This window comes from Prionailurus viverrinus, chromosome B1 (genome assembly GCF_022837055.1).
Source record: "Prionailurus viverrinus isolate Anna chromosome B1, UM_Priviv_1.0, whole genome shotgun sequence".
In the NCBI taxonomy this organism is placed as follows: domain Eukaryota; kingdom Metazoa; phylum Chordata; class Mammalia; order Carnivora; family Felidae; genus Prionailurus; species Prionailurus viverrinus.
In genome coordinates this window covers 110,720,004-110,745,828 of record NC_062564.1, presented here as the reverse complement: position 1 = coordinate 110,745,828, position 25,825 = coordinate 110,720,004, and the positions used below count along the sequence as shown (strand labels likewise).

The 25,825-nt window shown below is 40.6% G+C and overlaps 1 protein-coding gene and 1 pseudogene across 11 annotated transcripts in view; both read left to right on the top strand.

Annotated features, from left to right (window-relative positions):
- Positions 1-25,825, top strand: part of ANK2 (ankyrin 2) — a 273,390-nt gene that overhangs the window by 76,172 nt on the left and 171,393 nt on the right. For all 11 annotated transcript variants that reach the window (XM_047855596.1, XM_047855597.1, XM_047855606.1 and 8 more), the window contains exons 3-4: positions 21,632-21,730; positions 23,117-23,215. In XM_047855596.1, the coding sequence (XP_047711552.1) occupies positions 21,632-21,730; positions 23,117-23,215 (198 nt within the window). The remainder of the gene's footprint in view (positions 1-21,631; positions 21,731-23,116; positions 23,216-25,825) is intronic.
- Positions 3,356-4,559, top strand: LOC125163745 (RNA-binding protein 42-like; annotated as a pseudogene).

Sequence of the window (25,825 nt, the reverse complement as noted above, 5' to 3'; positions counted from 1 at the left end):
TATTACTTCTTGCACTTAACCAGGAAATCATAATATTTTACATTTACATATTATTTTATAGATTCAAAATAGCATAAACATGCATTATTTTATATTCTTTTTTTTTTTTTTTTAAATTTTTTTTTCAACGTTTTTTATTTATTTTTGGGACAGAGAGAGACAGAGCATGAGTGGGAGAGGGGCAGAGAGAGAGGGAGACACAGAATCAGAAACAGCCTCCAAGCTCTGAGCCATCAGCCCAGAGCCCGACGCGGGGCGCGAACCCACGGACTGCGAGATCGTGACCTGGCTGAAGTCGGACGCTTAACCGACTGCGCCACCCAGGCGCCCCTTCTTTTTAAAAATAACTATCTGAAGAAAGCAGAGTGGGAAATTCATCTGTTTTACTAACGAAGAAACTTGAAATTGTGTTGTTAGTAATGGAGACAAGCTAGGAACCCAGGTTTTGTGTTGCCTCCCCTGGACCACACCCCCTCTCAGAGCCCCGGATGTGCATGCGGTTCAGCAGTGACTTAGTGGATATTTTCAAAGTGAAGAACTCTTCTTTGTCCCATCATCATCCTTCATATTTACATTACAACACCCATCTAAAAATAAGAATTTTTAAGTTAATAAAATTCAAATAAGCATACCATAAAAACCAATCCCCTCTTAGAATAGTCTTTGTGAGCGTTAGCTTTGATCTGAAAGAACATCTAATTTTCCCAACATGCTCGCATGTCTTACCTAAACCTCCTTAGTTTTTGTTTTTGTTTTTGTTTTTTTTTTGCAGTCCAGACCATGCATGTGTACACAGTCTCTCTCTGACACACACATGTGTGTGCATGTATGTGTGTGTATTGTGAAAATTTTCACCAAAAAACCCCAAAACAAAACAAAATCAACACTTGTTCATCTACTTGCACTGTTTGTCTTTATTCCACTTTATATTTTAAAATGTTGATTGGCAGTCCATTCAATAGATTTTATTTTTTTAAATTTTATTCATTCATTCATTAATTTATTTAAATATAATTTATTGTCAAGTTAGCCACCATAAAATGTATACAGTGTGTTCTTGGTTTGGGGGGTAGATTCCCGTGATACATTGCTTACATACAATGCCCATGCTCATCCCAACAAGCGCTCTCCTCAAAGCCCATCACTTATTTTCCCCCCACCCAACCCCCGCGATGAAACCTCAGTTTGTTCTCTGTATTTAAGAGTCTCTTATGGTTTGCCTTCTTCTCTGTTTGAAACTATTTTTTCTCCTTCCCTTCCCCTGTGGTCTTCTGTTAAGTTTCTCAAGTTCCACATGAGTGAAAACATGATATCTGTCTTTCTCTGAGTGCCTTATTTCTCTTAGCATAATACCCTCCAGATCCATCCACATTGTTGCACATGGTGGGATTTCACTTTTTTCTAATTGCCAAGTAGTATTCCATTGTATATGTAAGCCACACCTTCTTTATCTATTCATCAGTAATAGATTTTACAACCCACTTATGCAAAATGACCTACAGTTTGAAACTTGATTTACAACTTAATTATTTTAGCTTTGCAAACATAAATAGGTAACTCAGATCAAGTTTGGACTTCTGCTCTTCCTCTTTTTAGTGGTGAGGATCTTGAGGCAAATCACCTGATTTCTGAGAATTTTAGGGTCCTTCTTTGTAAAATATAGTGTGTGATGTAATATATGTAAAATATAATAATGATATCTATGTCATTGAGTTTCTTATTCTTTGATTCATCAAGTATTTATTTCTCAGCCCCATAACTTCTTCATCCCTCTTGATCTTGGTAAGTTTTGAAGAATTTTCACAACTCTTTCTTCTTCCAGGTCAAGTCATCATCATATTTAATGTCATTCTCTATATTTGGGGGATTATATGGTAGAAAGATTTGATAGGGCTGAACAGGGGACAAAGACCAGTGGCCACAAGGGAGCTACTAGCCAGAAGCACTACAGATACCTGGGTGGCCCTGGATCATAGATGATCCTTAGATGAAATGGAGATCGGGAAGTGGACTATACAAAGTGATATTTTCAAAGCATTCTTATTCTAAGCATTTTCCCATGTAATGATCAATGAGTTACCAAACTCCAAGCCTCATTGTAAATTAGGAAATACCTTACTAAAAATTCATCTTTTGGGAATTACAAAGAAAGCCTTGAAGATTTGAGAATAACTCACTAATAAAACAAGTTTCCTCTTGGGTCACCCATAGTTTGATTTACTATATTAGATCAAAAACCTTTGAAGACCAGCCAAAGATATCATAAAATCAGTTAAATTGTATCTGACACATTGTTTGCTTTGCTGTTCCTGATCTTCCCCAAAACTGAATGAATCCTTAATTCCATCACAGTAAGTACTCTTAGTTTAGAGCAGCCACCATGGAAGAGATAGGAAAGGTGCAGCTAGATTATGGCTGGGTGTAACCAGTGAAAATTGGATTGGGAATATATAAACAGCTTTTTGTTATGAGTTTGATTTTTTTCCATATGTAGGTAATTTCTTTTGCTAATGTCACTTATGCCAATGTAAGTATGAAATTGTAAATCATACTCATAATTATCGTATCTCTAGATGTGGGCATTTTAGTTCCTCTTGAAAAGAACTCCTGGTTTAAGGCATCTCTGACACAGGAGCCCCATTCAGAGTGGGGGTGAGATGGAGATTGGGGGTCAAGTTTCATTTTCTTTTCTCTGTTACTGCCCTTTGTCCCCATTTGCGCTCCCTTTTCCTTCCAATATTTTTCAAGAACTCATATATTTCAGTTGCCTCCTTCCTAATATTTACATGTTAGTAGAATTAAGGAAGTTAAAGAAGTTAGTTGTACTTTTCTGATATGCATAAGACAGACTGGAGTACCCTTAACTCAAAATGTAAAATTTGTAAAGAAGAGAAGCCAGAGATTTGAAAAAAATCACAGACAAGTATATGCTCATGCAGAGGTGGTTTTCAAGTGTGTAACTTATTGTAAAACCTGATTGTAAGCAAAATGTTATGTTGCTTTATAAAAATTTAATAGAACAAAAATATGACCTTTGAGTAATTTGCACATGGTTTGTTTCAAAGCAGCATTAAGACCTTATTATTTTTTAAAACTATTTAATATATTTAATCGTTTTAATGATATTATATACAAAAAACATTATTCCAAAAGTTGTAGAATCAAAGGTGAGAACTTGTCTAGGACTTACAGAACTATAAGCCCTTGCTCATAGTAAGAGCTGAATTAACATTTGTTGATTGTTTCAAAAGACTCAAATTCATATTGTTTTTATCAACATTAATTAACATTAAGTCAATATCAAGGGCTTATCAATAGTAACCTGCTGTGCTTGGTTCCCATTCAGTATGTGGCCATGACATTAACTGGTAGGGTTAGCTCCAGGACTCCCGGTGCAGGAGGGCCTGTAGTGCTGGGCGCCAGCACAGGAATCCCGGATAAGAGCAGCAAGGAACGCTTGAAGGAAATGGAGGTGGGGATTTGAACAGGAAGTTCTGAGGGCTCTAGTAGCCAGAATCCCCACTGTCATGCCTGCTGCACCCAAGGTCCCCACGGTAGTACTGGTGCAGGTGCCCGTAGCTCCTGTGATTTGCCCAATTATTGTGACCAAAACATTCCAGCATATCCAACAGACTCTTGGACTCATGGTTCCTCCTATGGTCCACTTAGCTTTGGCCCTGGTGATTGGAATCATCTGAGCAGTCTAGGGGCTCAGGGAGCCCTGTTCCTATCTATGTCATGCAGCTGTGGTCTCCAGAGGACCCCTATCCTGCATCTGGCTTCATTTGCCACGTACTGCAGAGAGCAGATTATGATCTTAACTCTGTAGTAGGTAGTCTCTCTGCCTCTGGCTTTGCGGGCCCTCCCACCGGTCTTTGTGGGGCCCCTATCGTGCTGCCTGGAATGGCCGGCCCAATTCCAGTCTCCATGGGTGCTCTGAGGCCTCCCCTAGAAGGGCCAGCAACACCCTGAGAACTGGGCTTAGGCCTGGCATTGGCCTGAAAGAGAAGGAAGAGGTAGTGGCAGCAGCGGATGGGCTAGATAAGACTAGTGCATTGGTGGCTGTGGAGCAGGAGGCACCCCAGCTGGTGTTGCAGTCACTGGTCTCAGCTAACCAGAGCGGCCCTCTCCCTGCCTTTGCCTGAGCTCTAGCCCCAGCCCCTCCCATTGGAAGTCGGCTCACACAGTGCATATCTGGACTTTTGTCCCTGAGTCTATGGACCCGGCCACTTTGCCTTGACCTTATGACTTTGGAGGTCCCAGAGGCCCTGGATAAGGACGAAAAGAAAGGAGAGCCAGAGGAATCGAAAGGCACCATTCATTCAGCACCTAGGAGTCCCCCAGCCTGCTGGAGCGGGATGCAGATGACTTCCACATCTTCTGTGGGGATGTGGGCAGTGAGGTGAACCATGATATCTTGCATACACCTTCAGCTGTTTCCCATCCTTTTTTATGGCTAAGGTGATCTGCGACAAGTCTGAGGCAAGACCAAGGGTTCGTCAGCTCTTAACGACCCCAGCCATCATGCACAGACTATGTGCGTGCGAAGCCTGAGATGAATGGGAAGTAGGTGAGCTTGTGCCACCCTAACCCACACACCTCCCCATCAAGGGTGGAAGGACCGGTAGCTGGATGTGGTGCAAGAAGCAGAAGGAAAAGAAATCAGACCTAAGATGGGGTCTGTGGCCAGGCACCTACCCCCTCCCTCCTGGGGGGCTGACTCGTTCCCACAGTTCTCTTTGGAAAACCCTCAACAATTCACCCACACATCCTCCCCCAAACCAGTTTCAATAAGTTTACATTCATTAAAAATAAAGGCTAAAACAATGATACACAACTGGTGCTCATCAAGTTTTATTTCTTTATCATTGTCATTGAGTTTTCATTATTCTCATTATCATCATTTTTATAGATAAGACCATTATAGGACAAAGAGGCTAAGTGATTTGCCCAAAGTCACACATCTGGTTTGCAGCAGAGCAAGGACCAGTTTGCATTTCTTATTCCCAATAGCATGTTATTATTTCTGCAGTTGATCACATTGTCTTAAAGAAGGAAGGAAGGAAGGAAGGAAGGAAGGAAGGAAGGAAGGAAGGGAGGAAGGAAGGAAAGGAAGGAAAGGAAAGGAAAGGAAGGAAGGGAAAGAAAGAAGGAAGGAAGGAAGGGAGGAATAAAGAAAAAGAAAGAAAGGAAGGAAGAAAAAAGGAAGGGAAGAAAGAAAAAGGAAACACATTCAGTCAGGTGTGTACAAATGAGAAACATTTAACCTTTTAACAACCATAAAAGGAAAGATTTCCAATGAATGACCATAAATGCTCTTCCAATGTCTCATACTTTTTTTTTTTTTTTTACTGTGTATTTATCTGTTTTCCTCCAGATTTGCTTCAGTAGAGTTATAACACCAATACCTTTTATTCTCAAGCATGCTGAGGATGTCAATTCAGCTTTTAGGCTACTATTTCTCAGGTTTAATTTATTCTTAGATTTTCCTCTTGTACTTTTGTTTTTGATTTTTACATGATTTTACATTTTCTTCTAAGTTTTTTTCCAAAGTGTTGGTCAGTATGTTGAGCCACTGAGTAGCTAATTAGAATCAGCAACCGTGTTAATCAAAGTATCCTTGCTGTCCATAAATCTTGTGAGGTAGGGAATACATCAAGCTCAGTGAAAGCACTTGGCATAGTGCTGTTGTAAGATACAAAAGATGTGAAAAATTAAAAAAAAATTAATGTTTATTTATTTTTGAGATAATGAGAGAGACAGAGTGCAAGCGGGGGCAGGGCAGACAGAGGGAGACACAGAATCTGAAGCAGGCTCCAGGCTCTGAGCTCTCAGCCTAGAGCCCCACACGGGGCTCAAACGCACGAACCGTGAGATCATGTCGGACGCTTAACCGAATGAGCCACTCAGGCGCCCCAAGATGTGAAAAAATTTTAAAGTTTTGGTGACACTACATGTACATACATACATACACTCCCATGTCCTGTCATTCTGACATCATTAAAAATGAAACAAGATAAAAGCAAAACCAAGTAAAAAGAGGAATAGAGAACTTGTGGTAATTAATTCTGATGAATACTGAATTTATTTTGTGTTCCTGGAAACTAGTGAAAAAGACAAACATATGGATTTATGCTGTTTTCCTAAATTAAAGTTTAGTAAAAAGAAGCATAGAGGGTTTTCCTATTACTAAACTTTTCCCTGTTATTAAATTCAACAATAGTTAATCCAGAAAATCCATATAAAACAAACACAAGGATATAAATATTGTTCAAATGGACATTTCTTATATTCACTTGACATATAAGCCAAATATGTAGTAATATTTTATAATTCAGTGAAGCCATTTCTGCAGGGAATACAGATAACATACTCCAGGTACATTGTTTCCTGGTGATCTAACTGAATGTCTAACCTGATATTAATTTAAGAGAATGAGTAGTTATTGTTTCTGTTAAATATGAATTGTTTCAGAAGACTCTTTGGCCAGAACCCAGTAAGCTCATGGTGAGTGTTCTAATAAATACAGAAACTGACAATATTTTATGTTTTGGTTATGTGCCTCAAACACTTTATGTGTGGGAAGCACTATTGGGAAAGTTCTAGAACCTGCCCTGTGTTTGCACTCAAATATAAAAGATCTGACTAGTTGGGCATGTCCACCTCCTTATTCCCTCACTTGGCAAAGTGAAGAATACCTAACAACAACATACCGTCCTTTGAGATGTAGGCCAATATTACTAACTGACCATGATAAGCCAAAGTATGTCAGTGTGGCTCCAGTGGGAAATCTGAATTTTAGAAACATGACCTCTCAGGGACTCACCAAAATGGGTTGACTGCAAAACATATTCTCTAGGAGTTAGCCGAGTTGTACTATTAGATGGGATTATTTATCACCTTTCATTTAAACGTGATTAATTTATATGTTAGCTCATATTCGCCAGATAAAACTTTTTTAAGTCTATTGATGCTGAGCTGCTTTTTCTAATAACAATTACCCAGCGTATTCAATTGCTAATTAAACCTATTTTTGGTTAGCAATTCCAGAAACAAAACATTAAGCAGAAAGTTGCTTGTCTTCTGATTCCTACGGCTAATTCAATAGGATAACAATAATGTGATAGTCCCAATTTGATTGCATTTTAAAAGAAGGCAGATTAAAATTTTATAGCATTTATAACTAGAATGGCACCCATCATCTGTCTTTATATCAACTCTAGTTTCAGTAGAGTTAGTATTACGGAAATCTTAAAGACCCATGTATGTCCTGAATTCAATTTATAGCTTATATAGGGTTTACAAATTATTCCCTCGTATAGAAATTTTAATCACATTCTTGATGATGTTTTCAATAAAATGCAACTAAATTTCAGTGATTTGTAGTAGGATCTCTGTGCTTCCAAAAAGGGTGCTTTTCCTTAGAAAATTCTTTTAAATTAGAGCCTCAGCTTTGTAATCAATAAAGAAGAAAGCTAACTCTTGTTTTTTTTTTTTGAACCTGGAACTTCTCTTTTTTTTTTTTTTTTAACGTTTATTTATTTTTGGGACAGAGAGAGACAGAGCATGAACGGGAGAGGGGCAGAGAAAGAGGGAGACACAGAATCGGAAACAGGCTCCAGGCTCCAAGCCATCAGCCCAGAGCCTGACGCGGGGCTCGAACTCATGGACCGCGAGATCGTGACCTGGCTGAAGTCGGACGCTTAACCGACTGCACCACCCAGGCGCCCCGAAAGCTAACTCTTTTATTGAGGACATGTTTTATCTTGTTCTGTGGATTTAAATGTTTTGCTTATTTTGTGAAAATGAGGTCAGCTACATTTTGAAATGGTGAAAAGAAAACTGGAGTAAACTAAGGTAAATAGTTTGGCATTGGAGTCTTCTTTAAGATAACTTCTGAATATATTTAATTTAAATATATATTTAAAGGCGCCTGAGTGGCTTAGTCGGTTAAGCCTCCGGACTCTGGATTTCTACTCAGGTCATGATCTCAGTTTGAGAGTTTGAGCTCTACAATGGGCTCTGTGCTGACAGAACAAAGCCTGCTTGGGGTTTTCTCTCCCTCCCTCTCTCTCTGCCTCTCTCCCTGCTCACACGTGCACAAGTGCACTCTCTCAAAATAAATAAACGTAAAAAAATAAAATAACTATATATTTGAATTTTATAAGTTTTTAGACAGTGTCAGCTATATTATATTTGAGATAGTGTCTTATTAGCCTTGTCAATTTTTTTATAAAATGTTTTCCCAACATTTATTAAAACACAAAAATAGAAACTGTGTTCTAATGGTCTGGGCTACCATAAGTTATAGCTTTCGGCTGAGGTGGTACTATAGAGTTCAAGGAGAAAGATCTCCCAGAGGGGAAATTGAGAAGAGTATTATAAATCCTTTAAACATCAGAGAATTGGCCACTCATGGAATTGAAGAAAATTTGATACCTTTTTAAACATCTTAATTCTCAAACTTTTCTATTTTAAATTAATAGAAAGTTATACTCAGAATGCCACTGTTGAAATCACTTTCAAGCCAGTCTACACCACCCATTTTAAGCGATAAAGGGTTGATGATTAGTTAACAATGAGGTTTTGTAGTGGTGGTGGAGGTTGGGAGCCTACGGCCAAGAAAGAATTCTTGAAGATATCTTTGGTGCAAAAAGGGTGATTTTATCAAAGCAGGGGAATAGGACCCTTGAGCAGAAAGAGCTGCACTGAGGTTGTGAAGGGTGACTGCTTATACACTGTGGGGTTGGGGGAGGTAAGGTCAGGAGCAAGTTTCTTAAAGGGATTTCCATATGCTAAAAAGGTCACAGATAACTGGAGGTCTAGCTATAGTGAAGCTAAGGTTGTTTTTCCCTTTAGTAAAGCATTACCCTTAAGACAGTAGGGAGTTCCTGGGGTGCCTGGGTGGCTCAGTCGGTTGAGCATCCGACTTCGGCTCAGGTCATGATCTCATGGTCTGTGAGTTCAAGCCCCGTGTCTGCCTCTGTGCTGACAGCTCAGAGCCTGGAGCCTGCTTCAGATTCTGTGTCTCCCTCTCTCTCTCTCTCTGCCCTACCCTGCTCATGCGCTGTCTCTCTCTCTCTCTCTCTCTCTGTCAAAAATAAACATTAAAAAAAAATTTTTAAAAGACAGTAGGGAGTTCCTGGAGATTAGGCTATTGATAAGATTGCCCTTTTTTTTTAATATTACTAAGATACTTGTAAGCTGATGGAGACTATCAGTTTAACCATTTGTTTTCTGTCCTTTTCTTTGTTCTTGGGTAGCCAGGAGTGCCTGAAGAATGTCACACATATCCCACCTGGGTGGGGGATGTGCTAGTTTGTGCTTGGCCCTCAGCTTGCCTTGTGGTCCCTCAACAGTTAATAATACTTGACTCTTTATAAAGCTTGTAAACAAGATTACCTGTAGATATATCCCATATTGTAGAATAAATGAAGACCAGATTCAGGCCATTGTACCTTAGAGATATTGACCATTGGGGAGCCATATTTTTCAGTTCACATTATTTATTTATTTTTTAAATGTCATTTAAGAGAGAGAGAGAGAGAGAGAGAGAGAGAGAGAGAGAGAGAACAAGTGTGGGAAGGGCAGAGAGAGAGGGGAACAGAGGATCTGAAGCAGGCTCTGTGCTGACAGCAGCAAGCCTGATGTGGGGCTCAAACTCATGAACCACGAGATCATGACATGAGCTGAAGTTAGACACTCAATGAACTGAGCCACCCAGCACCCCTCCAGTTCACATATTTTAAATATAAAACTGCTGTCAAACCATCTGACTTTGGCATGCAGTGATATTGCTGGTAAATGTTTAATAACTGCTCTCTCTAGTGGGAGGGAGGGGAACCCTGATACATATTATTTGTTGACTTGCATAGTAAAACATTTCCATGACAGTATAGGAAGACATGATTCTGAGAAATATTAAATTAAATTAAATTAAAATATTAAATTAAATATTAAAATTAATAAAGAACTAAAAGAGAAATCACTGGCAATACTGAGAATACTGAGGAGATGCTTTATTCTTCTCTTCCCTGTCCTTCTCCTTCTTCAACTGATTACAGCTCAGAGCCATGGGCTTAATCCAGGAAAACTTTGTAACTGGGGTGCAGGAGTATAAGAGCACCTGGCTCTGGGGTCCCAAATAGACCAGGTTTCACCACTTGCCTCCAATAAAATCCAAAGACAGAGAACTGATGGTGAAACAAGAAAGGAATTTATTTCAGTGAGGCCAGAACTGGAAAGACAGGGGACTAATGTCTCAATGACTGTCTCCAAAGTGCTGAAAATACTTCCAGGTTTATACCAGGAAAATAATGGAACAGAAGTTGGTGGGTGCGTGTAGATGAGCAATGGAGTTCAGGTCCATCGTTGTCTTGGGGTCAATCATGTTTTCTGTCCTTTTCTTTGGATCTCTCTGGTGTCAGGTCATGGCAGTTGTATTGCTTGAGGGGTGGTTTTGGTTCCCATCACTGGATGCTTTGCCCACCGAACCTTTTGCCTGAGTTAAAAGATAAGCTGGAAAGAATCAGAAAGTACAGACTGAAGTCAAAATGGAGGTAGTTCAAGTCCTTTTTTAATTTGATCAATTTGGGGTGGTTAAAGGGCTCTGGAGAACTTAAGGTGGGAAATCTTCCATGTTCTCTCAATTGGGAATTTCAATTCACAGGTTAAACTCTTCTTTTAATTTACATAAGCATTGACATCAGATAAAATAATCACTAAAAAGTAAAAGTCATCCAGTGAGAAAATTCTAATGGGATATAGAAGTTGACAAAAAGAATTTTTTTTCTAAAGCTAAAAGAGAATTGCAGAGGAGCAAATAAAATGATTCCCCGTTCTTCCAGTCATGGAGAGGAAGGAACTTCATAAAAAATGGATCAACACAGTAGAAGTATCAGCTTCATAAAGAATGGATCGCAGTCAGAGCATGCAACTCTTGATCTTGGGGTTGTGAGTTCAAGCCCATGTTGGGTGGAAGAAAGGAAGAAAGAGTGGATCAACACAGAAAGTCATATATGAAGAGGTTTTATTATTTGAAGAAGCCAACTGTTGCCCCTCATGTAAGAACTTATGGAATTATATGGCATGAGATTTTAGAAAGAAAATAATGTAACTGAACCATTGTGAGTTCTCTCCTTGGTGAGTCACAGACACACCATGTGGACTTGTTGCACCAAGTAAGCTTAATTTGCAGCAAATAAGGTGGTCATGAGGAATAACTTTCAACCCAAAAGGGTGAATGGATTCCTTTTATTTAGGATTAGGATGAGTATTTAGATAGGGAAGCCCTGTCATATGTAAAGGTGGGAATAAGGCCATTTATGCACCTTAAGGAAACTTGCCTATATGTGCATTGTATGTTATGTAAATTAGGCTTATACTCCTCCTTGGGTGGAAATTTTAGTATTATCATAGGGGTAAGTCACAAACAAAGTCGGGACACTGAGGCTTTTCTTTCCAGGAAGCAGCTTTATTCATGCCAGGGTGGGATCATCGGGCTAAGACCCAAAAGGCTGAGCCCCAAGCACGGCAGTGGGGGGGGGGGTCACCTTTTGTACAATTTTTTTTCCTTTGTCTCCCATATATGGTAAAAAACAGTCTGAATGGGCGGTCTATATTACAGAGTCATGAGGAATGTCGCACACACATAACCAGGTTGCCTTCCCTTGTTTTGAGGTTTTCACCACATTCCTTATGGAAGGACTCTACCACATTCTCTCCTTTGATGCTTGGACCCCCTATTTTTGGTCAAAGAACATCACCTTGGTTTAGAGGTTTATGTTTCCATAACATCATCACATGTGTGGCTGCTTTCCTTTTGACCATTACCTCAATGAGGCTGGAGACAGACTGTAAAAGTAGGGGAGCTAGGCAAGGCAGGATTAAGCAAGCCCCCCAGGTCAAGAGAAAAATACTTATGAGAGTTTGGAATCCCCTGCAAGTTGAAAATAAATCCTCCTAATAACTCTCCAGGGCCCCAACCTTTCCAGGTCTGGACTGAGACATGAGCAACCTTTCTCATTCGATCTGTGATCTCCTCTATGACTTTTCCTTTATCATCTATCTGTAGGCAGCAGTTACTCAAGTTAAACTTTCCACAAACTCCTCCCTCAGAAGCAAGCAAGTAATCTAAAGTCAAGCGATTTTGATAGATACTATTGTGCATTTTGGTTTGCTGCTTGGCTAGTGAGTTAAGAGCTCTGACAGTTTCATTGTTTATAATTTCTACAACTGCTTGCAGTCTGATTATGCGGTGTAGCACGTAAATAGGAGTGTGGTAGCCCCAGGACCCATCCTCTGCCCAGGTGGCAGGGCCATATTGGATTACACACTTGGGAGGCCATTCATCATCTTTCCAGTTACTAATTGTTAGGGCTTGTCGTTTCCTTTGAGTCTCCCAGTCCCCATACACTTGGACTCTCAAATGTTCCGCTCTGGCAAATGGGAGCAGGAAGAAAGATGGACAAATAGTTCCCAGCACACATGACCCTGACCAGCATGAGGAAAGTACTTTTTAGGTTGTCCTTCCACATATCCAGTATAGTTCACCTGGGCCCCGCCATTCAATGGCTGCATTGACATTGTCCTAGGCCTCTTGGAGATAAGAGAATTTAGAAAAGGGGTTGGGACCTGCCTCAAGGTGATCTGGCAACTCCCACCATTGGGTTTCCTAGGAAATTGAGTTATAAAATCTTTGGTCTAATGTTAAATGTCCAACATAGATGGTCAACTTTCTTCCCCACTGGACAAGGCAGTTTTTCCCAACAATTGAGGTTTTGAGGAGCCAAACCCTGGTAGTAGGACTGGGGCATTCTGTTCCATTATAAGGTTCACAGGGATCTAATTCTCTAGCCTCCCATGGCCATTGATTCCCCATGTTGGTTTCCCCTCATATATAGCAAGAAGAGATCTTCAGAGTCTGGGCTATAGTCTCTGCTAGGGTTAGAAACAAGTTCCATACTGTGACTGAAATGGGAGGGTGGCTACTTCTTATTTCTTCACAGAAGGAGCGGAAGACTTGGTGGGATGTGGTTGGATGAGCAGTAGTGACTCTCTTGAAATATAGCACAGTCCCTGGGCCTCTGTCTCACCTGTGAATCTGGATGCCAATTATCCTGGGTTAATGATGGTAAAATTAACAGGGTTATAGGTTGACTGATAACCTGATATAGGAAGGAGTGCTGTTGTGCCTTCTTTTTTCCAAGTAGCCCATGAAACACAGCTCCAGCTGGGGCATACATACTCAGGTGTATAGGCACATAAACCATTTTCTTCACAATGTATTTGTCATTGAATTGTTTTTTCCACTCCCGATTTAAGCCTCTGTATGGTATATCATGAGTCCTTGGGCCCTCTATGACAAGTGCCTGCTTTTTTTCATATGACAGATGCCTCTGGGCCAATATCTATAACTGCACGTATGTCAAACAGCATTGACACTGGTCCTTTTGGGTTAGTAATTTGTGTCCAGCTGACCAAGCTCCTTGCCCCACCTCTTGGTAGGATTGGACTTCTAACCAATCTTCACTGGGGGAGTGTTGTGGGTCAAAGCAAGTGTATTGACTCTCCCATTGGCAGATAGACTAGGTGGTCTTATTGTGTCTGCAGGACTTTTCCTTGGCATGAGAAACAGGTATGGTATAGTAAAGTCCAAGTGACTCCCTGGCCTGACCTGGTTATACAAATACATGGGTCACATGATGAGGAATCTAGGCTATGCTTCAGAGTCAAGGGATGTATAAATCTTGGCTCAATGTAGTCTTTAGATCTGTTCAGCCAATATGGATTTCCTGATGGAACTGCTTGACAAAAGCTGGAGCCAGTGCCTCAGGAATTGCTACAGAAGGGGTCCAGATTAGAAGCAACCGATACCAGTGAAGCATCCTATCCACAAAGGGAAGGTGAATGCTAACAGAAACCTCTCACCACACTTGCAGCCAGCCTCTGCCAATCCTATGGTGAAAAGTAGAGCAAGAATCACAATAACAGCAAGAAACAAGGGGGACAGTGCATCACAGTAAGGAAACAAATATAGAAAATAAGGACAGTCTATTTGTTCCATCGGATCATTGATTCTTCAAGCTTCTGCCATGCGTAGATTAGTCAGCTTCCGGAGTGACTAAAGCAGGGCTGCAGTCTCCCGGAGCCTCTGGAGTCGCAGATTGCTTCTTCCGTGTGGTCAGCTTGCACAGCATTGATGGCTCAGGAATGCACTCCCAGTTTCGAGATGCCAGCTTCACTCTGCTGTGATGAATCCAGGGCCCCCCTTCGGATACCTTTACTGAACTAGGGGTGGACAAGATGACAGTAAATGGGCCCCTCCAGAGGGGATGTAGGGGTTGGACATTCCACTCCTTCACCCATACCCTATCTCCTGGTTTAAAGGGGTGAGCCTGTCTGGTCAGACTCACAGGTAATCACTTCCTAACCCAGTGGTGTAAGGTGGTTAGGGTAGAGCCAAGGGCTTGCATCTGTTACCTTAGGGTTAGATTGCCTATCTCATTTAGATACCCCCTTATGCTCTTGATAATGGGGGGAGGGCACCCATAAAGGATTTCATAAGGGGAGAACCCCGTCTGCTTAGTGGGACTACATCTGATTCTTAACAGGGTGATTGGCAACACCTGGTCCCAGTGTAGGTGGGTTTCTTGACATAGTTTACTTAATTGCAGCTTCAGGGTTCTGTTCATTTGTTCCACCTTCCCAGAGCTCTGAGGTCGGTATGCCATGTGTAACTTCCAGGTGATTTTTAACCCTTTAGCCAGCAGCTGCACCACCTCAGCCACGAACGCTGACCCATTATCTGATCCTATAGTGATAGGGATCCCAAATCGAGGAATGATTTCTTTTAGAAGTCAGGCCACTTCATGTGCCTTTTCTGTGTGAGTAGGGAAGGCTTCCACCCAGCCTGAGAAAGTGCACACAAAGACCAACAGATATTTATAGGCTTGGACCCGGGTAAGCTCAGTGAAATCCACCATCATATTTTCAAATGGGGTTCCCCTGACACTCGGCACCCCAGAGGCGGCCTTGGGTCCTTGATGTGGGTTATTCCAGGCACACGTTTCACATTGCTCGCATACTGCTTGGGCTATGCTGAAGAGTCAAGGGATATAGAAATGTTGGCTCAATGTAGTCTCTAGATCTGTCCAGCCAATATGGATTTCCTGATGGAATGGCTTGACAAAAGCTGGAGCCAGGGCCTCAGGGATTGCTACTTGGCCGTCTTCAAATTTCCACCATCCACCTGGGAGTTAGCTTCCATTTTCAGTCAGTACCAGGTACTTTCAAGTTGTGAGTAATTAGGGTCCCATTCTGCCAGTGGACTAGGGAACAGTGCTGCGGTTAAAGCTGCTGATTCTGCTGATCCTTTGGAAGCCACAAGCTTTGCCTCTTGGTCTTACCGTTTCCCCATGCAGCCGAGGTGTCTCCCCTTTGATGTCCCCGAAAATGCATGATAGCCACTCGTTTAGGGGCCTACACAGTATCTAAGAGTTCAAGGATTTCCTTACCATACTTTATGGCTTTCCTCCTGAGTTTGTTAGACCCTTCTCTTTATATAAATCCCCGTGGTGAAGGCATACTTAGAGTCTGTGTATATACTAACACGTATCCCTGCCTCCAGGCAGGTTAGCGCAATGAGCTCTGCCTTCTGTGCCAAAGTCCCCTGACCTAAGAATGACACGTTGACCATCTGCTGGTTAATGGGCGCCTCTAGATCAAAAGGAGTGTTGAGACGAAAGCCCTCACATAGTCTTCGTAGAACTGGCTTGGGCTCTCCTCGGGTCCATGGAGTACTTCAGATGTTTTGCTCATATTTATGGCCTTTCACCCCCACTTTCTTCATGCCATTTAGAAGGGCTTCTTGATACCGTTCAGTCCTTGTGAGCCCTCTGTCTACACTTGAGTCATTTGGGTCCCATTTGGGGTCCTCCCCAGGGAAGTGGGCCCAGCATACGCCTGAGTGTCTAGTGACCCAGTGGGGCATTCTCCTCTAACCATTTTAGGGCTGCCTGGGTAATTTGGCAACGTTCCTCCATGGCGAAGGGGGTCAGGAGGAGTTGGTGGCAATCCATCCAGGCAGGTTTTTGGGTTTCAATTATGGACTGCATTAGTTCAATCATAGTCTGGGGCTTCTCCGTATAGGAGGGAGTATGGTGTTTCCAATTTAGGAGGTCCGTAGTGGTAAAGAGTTGGTGCACAAAAACATGCTGGCCTCCTCAGATCTGGCCTTCCTGATCATAATAGATGGATCCCCTAGTTTTCCCTCAGTGACATCTGTAGGGCTCCCCGGTGTTGTTTCAGGGAGGGACTGTCACCCTTGGCCTGATATTCTTATCGCCTTCCAGGAAGGGTGTATGGGGTTAGGACTGGTGATCTGGGAGAGCTGGCCACATATGGAGAGGCCGGTGGTGCTAGAGGTGGGGAGTGAGGCCTCAGGACTAGGGGCAGGCTCTGTTGGGGTTTCTGCAGCTGGGATGGCTGGAGGCACAGATGGTAGTGGGGCACATGGCAGTAGGGTCCCTTCGGGCCCTCCCAACAGTATGGGCTTTTCAGTTTTGGGTTGGCATTTGGAGGAAGCCACAAGCCATCATAACTTTACAGCTCTCTTCAATACACACTTTTAGTCAAGGCGGCCGGTATAGGACTAGATCTTGCCAACAGTCAATGTAAGGAAATTGGTCCGGGTGGCCTGGATCCCGCACAATGACTCTGAACACTCGGCCAATTAGTTCCTTCTCAAGTGAGCCCTTAGAGGGCCAGCCCACCCCAAACGATGGCCAATCAATTTCACAGAATGTCCAGAGCTTTCTGGGAGTTAATTTCACACCATAATTTCCTGAATATCCTTTTTGAAATTCCTCAACATACATTCTAGGGGAGTCAGTTTTCTCCTCTTTCTACCCATTTCCTCCCCCTAACTGGCAACTTTCATGCACAAGAGAGGGCTAGGGGGAAGGGAGGGACTAATTTGGAGAGGATCCACACCAACTTTGTCCACTTTCGGCTGCTCTCCTCTCAGAGATATTTCAGGCACCTCTCTTAGCCTTGATGGGTTCACTATCAAGCTCTAACCCAGATCAGACTCCCCAGGAAGTCTGACACCACCCTAAGCTGTATGAGGTCACCAAGGAACTGTGGATGGGGACTCAATACTCGCTTTGGCCCATTGGTCAGGTTGGAAACTTTCTGCTGTTTCTCATTCATACACAGTCACATAGTGACTGTGCCCAGCATCTTAGAGTTGGTTTTGTTCCTTATGGAAATATTCAGGCAGCTCTGGGAAGTGATCAGGCTCTCCTTCTATCTCTTAGGGTCAGGTATACCAAAATAAATCCAGGTTCTTACCAGTCTGATGGGCTGTGCTCCCTGAGCTGGTTCCTGGGCCTCGCTGGGTTCCTTTGTGTATCCAGGGCCCTTACCCCGGCATGACAGGAGGGGCTAGTCTCCTATGGATCAAGCGGTCCACTGGTGCCAGGCAAGGTCACCTCTCCTGGTGCCCCAAGCCCCGGTGACAAGGGAGGTGAAACGCTGTGTCTGCCTCCTGGGCAAGCCCCCACGTAATGTAGCAGTGAGTCACACACGGAGTGGGGACACCAAGGCTTTTCTTTCCAGGAAGCAGCTTTATTTGTGCCAGCACTGGATCATCAGGCTAGGATCCAAAAGGCTGAACCCCAAGCGCAGTGGTGGGGGTGGGTGCCTTTTGTACAAATTTTGCTCCTTTGTCTCCCATATATGGTAACATGCAGTCTGCATGGGCGGTCTATGTTCCAGAGTCGTGAGGAATGTCGCCCTTGAGCACATAGGCAGGTTGTCTTCTCTCCTCTTGAGGTTCTAACCACATTCCTTATGGAGGGGCTCTACCACATTATAATGAGGTAAAGTCAGTTGTTTATCATTCTAGAAGTCACTCTGAAGCCTGTCTATGCAGGCACAAGTGGGGAGTTACACTCAAACTGGTCTGGGTGGTCTGGTGGCTAGAGGTCTCATCAGGGTAGTCCCATGGCTCAAGGAGTGGTTTCAGTTTCTAGTTGCCTGAGTTAAGAGATAAACTGGAAAGAAGAACTTAAAGAAGAATGTGGTAAAAAGATTGATGAGTACAAGCAAGTGGGCAGTGAAGGTCAGGTCTTAGGGTCTAACTGGTGATGATAACAATTCCAGTGCAGAATAAGTCCAGTTGTTCTATGGGTAGGCCTTAAGCACTTGGAAAATATATCTCCAAACCAATAATCTCTAGTCCCACTTGGATAAAAATCCTGATATATGGAAAGCTTATAAACTTTAGGGACTACTCAGTCTTTTCCATTCAAATATATTACATAGGTTTGATTGTTTATAAATGTAGACTTTACCAAAATATTCCCTCTGTGCTCTCTTTAGATTCATTCATTCATCCAACAATATTTATCAAGTAGGTACTATTTATCAGACCTGGGGCAGACAGAGTGTTAGGCAAATCACTGGATTAGATGTCTCAGAGGTCCTTTCAAACCTCTCAGGTGGAAACTTCAGATGGAGGCAGAGACAAAAACTGAGAAAAAGGAAAGGCAACTTCTTATAATAAGCATCTTAATATGTAAATATTTAATATTTAAATCTTCATATTTAAATATTAGTTGGCTAGGCCATCTAACAACTCCCAGTGATCAGCAGATTTGATTCTTACTTACTGAAGTAACAGATCCAACTTAAAAAACATTTATGGGGGCACCTGGGTGGCGCAGTCAGTTAAGCGTCCGACTTCAGCCAGGTCACGATCTCGCGGTCCGTGAGTTCGAGCCCCGCGTCAGGCTCTGGGCTGATGGCTCGGAGCCTGGAGCCTGTTTCCGACTCTATGTCTCCCTCTCTCTCTCTGCCCCTCCCCCGTTCATGCTCTGTCTCTCTCTGTCCCAAAAATAAATAAAAAACGTTGAAAAAAAAATTAAAAAAAAAAAAGTAAAGAAAAAACATTTATGTAATGGCTTATCATACAGAGTAAAAGATTTCTTCCAGTAAACAACTTAGGCCAACTAATCAAATGTCATGCTGAAATATATATAGAATAAAAAATTATCAGAAAAGTTACAGGCTCTAAAATATCAAGTTAATTATCTCCTTAAAAATTCCTACCCGAAGATCATACTGCTTGTCCTTCATTGTGTCAGAATGAGTTTACTATTTGTGAAGTGGTTTTTACATCTATTAAAATTAAGTACTTCCACTTCATGTTACCAAAGGGACTGGGTGTTGAATAACTCAGAAAACAACTTTGGTCTGGTAAAGGGAGTGGAAAATAATTTTGGTTGAATCATTTGTGTTAGTTAATATAGTTATCATTATTTGCATGCTGGTAGGACATGGGAGTCATAAAAGTGTCTTTATCAAGCTTTTGTTATATTGTTGATTAATTCGTTAAATTTTCTAGGAATAACGTATTTTGAAAGTACTTTAATTCTTATTATCTTATGCCAGTAAATATATAGAAACCATGACATGCGTGTATTGATGGTACAACTATATCAGCTGCTCAGAGTTAAATGTTGTTGAAAAAGAAGAAAAATAAATATTATCTTATTTTTGAAACAGGTATAAAAGCTTGAAGGCTTCCCATAAGAGAATCATTAATATAAGCATTGACCAGTAACAGGAAATTTGCCGTAGAGCATTTTGTAGATGTATTTGGTTCTCCTTATATGTGTTAAAAAAACAAAATTCAACAGAGTAAATTTGAAAATACAATTAACTTTATTAAACAACGAGTGGATCAGGCAGCATCCTATCTAACAAGTAGAGGGGAGCTCCAAGGAGTGGTATAAAATGAAAGGTTTTATAGGAAGGAGGGTTGGGCAAGAAAGTTATCAGCCAAAAAAAAAAAAAAAAAAGTTCCAGGCAAGGTCACTTTCCCTTAGGGGGAGAACAGGGGTTTTTATCATGCAGATTACCTCATCATCCTTTGGGGAATGGAGAGGGCCCATGTGACAGATTACCTCATGGGCACTGATCAGAAAATTCCTGATTGACTGTAAGTCATTTCTGGGGGAGGTCAGTATAATGTATGTAGATACCATATTTGGTAAAATTATCGATGAGTTTTTTCAATGTTATGATGGGTAATTTTTTAGGAATTTAGATGTGTCAGATATTATAGCACTAATGATGGGGTTTGGGGGTGACAGTGGAGTTTGGAGCTTATGGCCGAGAAAGAATTCTTGAAGACGTCTTTGGTGCAAAAAGGTGATTTTATTAAACCACGGGGACTGGACCTGTGGGCAGAAAGAGCTGCACTGCGGTTGTGAAGAGTGACTGATTATATACCTTCAGGTTAGGAGGGGGTTAGGGACAGTGTAAATCTCTAAGGAATTTTGGAAGCAAGGTTTCCAAGACCTTGAGGGGCTAGCTGTTGTTAGGAAAATATCATTTATTACTGTTTAGTAAAACCTCAGTCATGAGACCCCTCAGATGTATATCAGGGGCCATATGCTTGGAGTATAATTGCCAACCTATACTTGGGGGTTAAAGCTAAAGGGGGTTTGCAAAGGAATTTTTATGTGTTTAAGGAGACTCACAGGATCCTGGGGGGGTCAGGATAATGTTAAGCTAAGATTCCCTTTTGCCCCTAGCAAGTGTCACTGTCAAGGCAGCTAAGCTCCTGGAGGAAGGTCACTCTGCCTGTCTCAAGGACATGTCAATGGGCCGTAGGTACTAAGGAAATTTAAGTTTTAATTTGCCTTTGTTTCCCACATCACCATGACAAGCACTTAAACCCTCTTACATCTCGATGAGGGTGATATTAGGGCTCCAGGAAGCGGAGTCTATAGGTTTCTGGAGATTAGGTTATGGATGAGATTATCTTTTTCTTGAAGTTTACTAAGTTATCTGTAAACTGAAGAAGACTCCTGTTCTGCATGACTGTGATCTGTATCGGTCAACCATTTGCTTTCTTTTCCTTCTTTTGTTCTTAGGCAGCCTGGAGTGTCTGGGGAATATCACACATATCCCATCTGGGGGTGAGAGGGTGGGAGGGAGTGCTATTAGCCTGTACTTTGCCCTCAGCTTGTCTTATGCTCCCTCATCTCTATCAGAAGTTATAAAATAAATTTTAAATTCTTGGGAAAAAAAACCTTACAGACAAATTAGTGACATAGTGCTAAGTGTCTTTTAAGTGCAATGTTGTTATTGCAAAGTTTTGTTAGCTTAGAAATTGTCCTATGGCTTTTGAATCACTTTTTATGAAAAAAAAAAAAAAAAAAGATTTCCTTCCCATTTGTTAAAAAGTCAGATTTATTTTAACTCTCTCAATATTCTAGAAACTGGAAAGAATTTTATTTGTGACTGGTGCAATAAATGATACAGTTGTTCTTTTTTTTCTCTCATTAGAAAAGTATTTAGATATTTCTTAGTCAAAAAATTGTTGAGATGAAGTTGGCAAATCCACGGCTCTAATGAATATTTACTACTTTCCCTCTCTAAATCAAAAACACTGGAAATTAGTCTCTCTGAACTTAGTAGCTTCAAACTAATGCAAAAAGAAAAAGTACAATGAAGAAACCAGAGTCTGTCTAGTCTCTGGGTTAAATACTTGCATAAAAAACAGATACTACCCACAACTATTACTCAATTTCTGAGGACTGTGTGCTTCTCTTTTCAGAATGGACTCAACGCTCTCCATTTGGCTGCCAAGGAGGGCCATGTGGGCCTGGTTCAGGAGCTGCTGGGAAGAGGGTCCTCTGTGGATTCTGCCACTAAGGTAATGTTCATGCTAGTAGAATTTATTTCCTTGGACACGAGGAAATGATTTAAAGTTATTTTGTCTGGTTATACATTGCAGACGTTTGCTGGAACACCAAGGTTCTTGACCATGAAGAACTGAAATTGGAACTCTTTCCACTAAACTTTGCAGAGTTTGAGTTGATTCTTTTAGAGACTTATCAAACATGAGACTGGAGAATTCTGCATACTTTGTTTCAAATGTTCTTTTTTTCTTTGATTCATGTAGACACTAGATTAATATAATCATGTGTGGACGACAGCACCTATTTTCCTAAGGTTAATTCATTTTTTCAAAAGTATATTGATGTAGTAAACTCCTCAGTGGAAATGGACAGGTAATTTTCATGCTTTAATGAAGTTGTTATATCTTTTAATGTATTCATTTAACTTGGTAAGAGAAGATTCGGAATCTCTTATACTGTAATGGAAAAGAGATTTTGGATCATGGATTGAATTATTGGGGAAAATTAGATTTTATCACCATAATGTGTGTTTGTAAAGCTATTGGACTCATTTTTAAAGAACTGTACAAGATGTTTGGTATACTAGAAACTGTTTTTTTTTTATTGATAGTCCTTTTACTAAAATATATTTGAACTTTGTCGTTGGGGAGTCATTTCAGAAACAACAGATTTAAGTATTTTATTTTATCTGAGAGAGAGAGAGAGAGTGGGGGAGAAGAAAAGAGGGAGAGGAAGAATCTTAATCAGACTTCACGTTCAGCTCGGAGCCTGACGTGGGGGATGAATCCCACGACCTTGGGATCATGACCTGAGCTGAAATCAAGAGTCGGATGCTCAACTGACCTAGCCATCCAGGCACCCCAGAAACAATGGATATATATTTTTTAAATATCATCACTGGTGACAAATCTTTGTCTTTAGAAGGTGAAATTTTAATTTGGAGAAAAACAGTGGTTAGTCAGAATCAAGCCTGTTGCCCAGAGCTGGAGTGTGATAATATGGTTGTGAGAGATGCAGAGAGGCTAGGCTATAGGCCCTCAGGCGACCAGCTGGGGCTTTAGTCTGATCAGGGTTGGACAAAAAGAGTGGTGGAATAAATTAGGAATATGGCCAGTTAACCTGGATTTCTAACACCTCATGCACACATGATTGTCAAAATATAGACTGGCCCAACACCTCACGAGAATTGTGAAGGATGGAAAAGGAAAGCACTATACAGGAGGCTCAGTGTTTTGATGGTAGACAATTTATCCCCTTCCAAGGTGGGCTACTATCTGGATTAGAATGACAAACTTTAACCACTTGAAGTTATCAATCAGCAAAATTGAAAATGCCTGTACATTCGATGGCTACAAAATTTGGAAACCTCTAATATTTTCTATTTTGTTTCTCCGAAACAGAAGGGGAACACTGCTCTTCACATTGCATCTTTGGCTGGACAAGCAGAAGTTGTCAAAGTTCTTGTTAAGGAAGGAGCCAATATTAATGCACAGTCTCAGGTACTGCATTCAGATTTTCTCTGGTGTGAATGAATTTAAATTAGAACAGCTTTGTGAAATTGATTTAATGGGTTGAGCCAGCTGTTGGATAGTTAAATTTGCTATAAATATTTCCGTTATTTATTTCAGCCACATTATTTTATGAACTCATGCTATGATATTTTTTTGATGTATTATGATCCCCCTCTTAATATAACTGAAAATTTGACAACTACACAGTCTGTCATTCTCTTTAAGTGCATTAAAAAAGCATATAAAGTGTTTTTTCCCAGAATGACAGTGACATCTGTGAAATATGAATTATTCATGAAAGTTCTATGTTGTGCTATAAAAGTAGTTTCTCTCCTTAAATTTTAAAAATTCTCAAAAGATTAGCATTCCAGTAGGAGATCTGCTATGAAGTGGGAATCACACTAATTACCTCACACCCCAAATGTGGACTTTACAAAACTCCTGAAGGAAACGAGAAAATTCGTGACCCACAGCCTTACAATGCATGTAATAACAATTATGTAGGATAGAAAATGCGTGTTCTTAAAATGAAGCATTTTTTTAAATTAAAAGAGTAATCAAAATACATCATAAACTCGATGCCCATTTTCTGCGTGAAGAAATGTTGCTTTGCCCAAAGCTTTCCTTTTGGTATCTATTATGAATCTATGTAGAAATTGAGGGGTGTATCCTTTTAAGTCCATTTCTTCTCTCTCTCTTTTAAAGTTTTTAGCCTCTCTAGCATACCACAGGCCATGCCACGGGGACTATTAGCAAAATAAACCAGTTCCTGTCTATCTATTCTTTGGGATAATCTCACCGGCTTGCTTCTGAGGGGCCTTGTGTAGGAATATCTCTACCTATTTTGTTCATTCGTTCATTATGTTGACATGTCTCCAGTGGTATAAATAGCACTACAGGGCAAAAGTTAGAATCAGCCCTTTTTTCTTGGACTTTGATTAGAGGGAAGACTCTGTTGAAATTATGACAGGCAAGACGTTATTTATTTTCACCTCTATAATATCATACTGTTTTAAATAACCGCATTTTTCTTTTAAAGCACAATTTTTCTTTTGAAAGTCCAATACACATCTCTATTTTAACATTTATTGAGACTATTCCATATTATAACATCTTCATGACATGAAAATTTTTTTTAAATTGATACCATCTGTAAAGAATTCCCATATAGCATATAAAGTATAATGGCATCTTGGGCTTAGAGACACAGGACTTGACAAAATCTACTGCTCTAAACTAAGGGATTAAAATCTTTTCTTTATAGCAAGAGAACATCTTTTTGCTCCAGAGCAAAGCTTCCAGACCTTAGCTGGCATCATAATCACCCACAGGGCTTGTTGAAGCATGTGCTTCTGGGCCCAACCCCAGAGTTTCGGATTCATTTCTGGAGTGGGACCTGAGAATTTACATGTCTCACATAATGCTGAGGTTTTCCAGTTCAGGAACACTATGAGACCCACTGCTTTGGAGAATATAAGAGAAAACTGGGCTTAAGAACACTGCTATAGAGATTCACTAAGTACAGGTTTAATTGTGTGCATAAATCAGTAGTTTGTATACTTAAGCATGGAAATGAAAACCTGGTCAAGTTCAATTGCCCATAGGAGGTTTTTAATGGGAAGTTCACATGCCAACTGTTAGTGCTGTTAGTGTCTATAAAAAGAGCTTGGTTACTGTGCTCAAAATGACTCGTTGAACGTTGTGATTTCATAAAAGTTGACAGGTAGCAAATACTGCAAGATAAGTGCTTGTCAAAAGTTGTATCAGTTATTACACTGTGATTACTGGAAATTTATATGCTTTGGAGGTTTTCAAGAATAAGCCAGAACCACTTAATCGGTAATTTGCTTTCAAGAGTCAATGAGCCCATTCTTTATAGTCATAATCATGCCAGATTATAACAGATCTTATAGAAAGATTTATATTATCATTAAAGTAATCTTTATTTGTATTGTATTTAATTAGCTCAATTTAGGATTCATATTATAGGGAATCCTGACAACTAGCTTCAAACTGATTTTATATTAAAAGAAAGTTTTGGAGTGAAAAAAATTAATAATTAAAATTTAGGATGCTTTTCTAGATGCCTAAGTGATTTGATAAGCCCTATGAGATTATTTACTATGTTGAATTTAGGTGGCCATCATTACCAAAGACAAAAATTACTATTACTTAAAATATTTTGTAATTTAATGATTAAGATTAAAATACAGGAATTTATATAAAACTATTTGATTTTTTTTGTTCCTATGCGTGAACAAATCCTAAAGGCATGGTTTTAAGGGCCATTGGCAGAGGATATGAGTCCTTCATACGTGATTCTCATTAGTCTTGTCTTGATTAAGATACAGATTTTTTCCATGACAAGGGACCTAGACGGGTGGGTAGGACCATGCTCATGGTAGTTAGATAGTCCCTTCCTTTTGAGAACCAGAAAAGGGGCATAGGAATACCAAATGTGCAACATAAATTCTGAATTTTGTACTCAAATTATACCTTCTCCCATATCTTTCTATGAACATAATGCAAGACAAATGCAGAATAGTCTGTTAGTATAGGAACGTTGATAGCTGCATAGTACTTTGCTTTTGACAAACT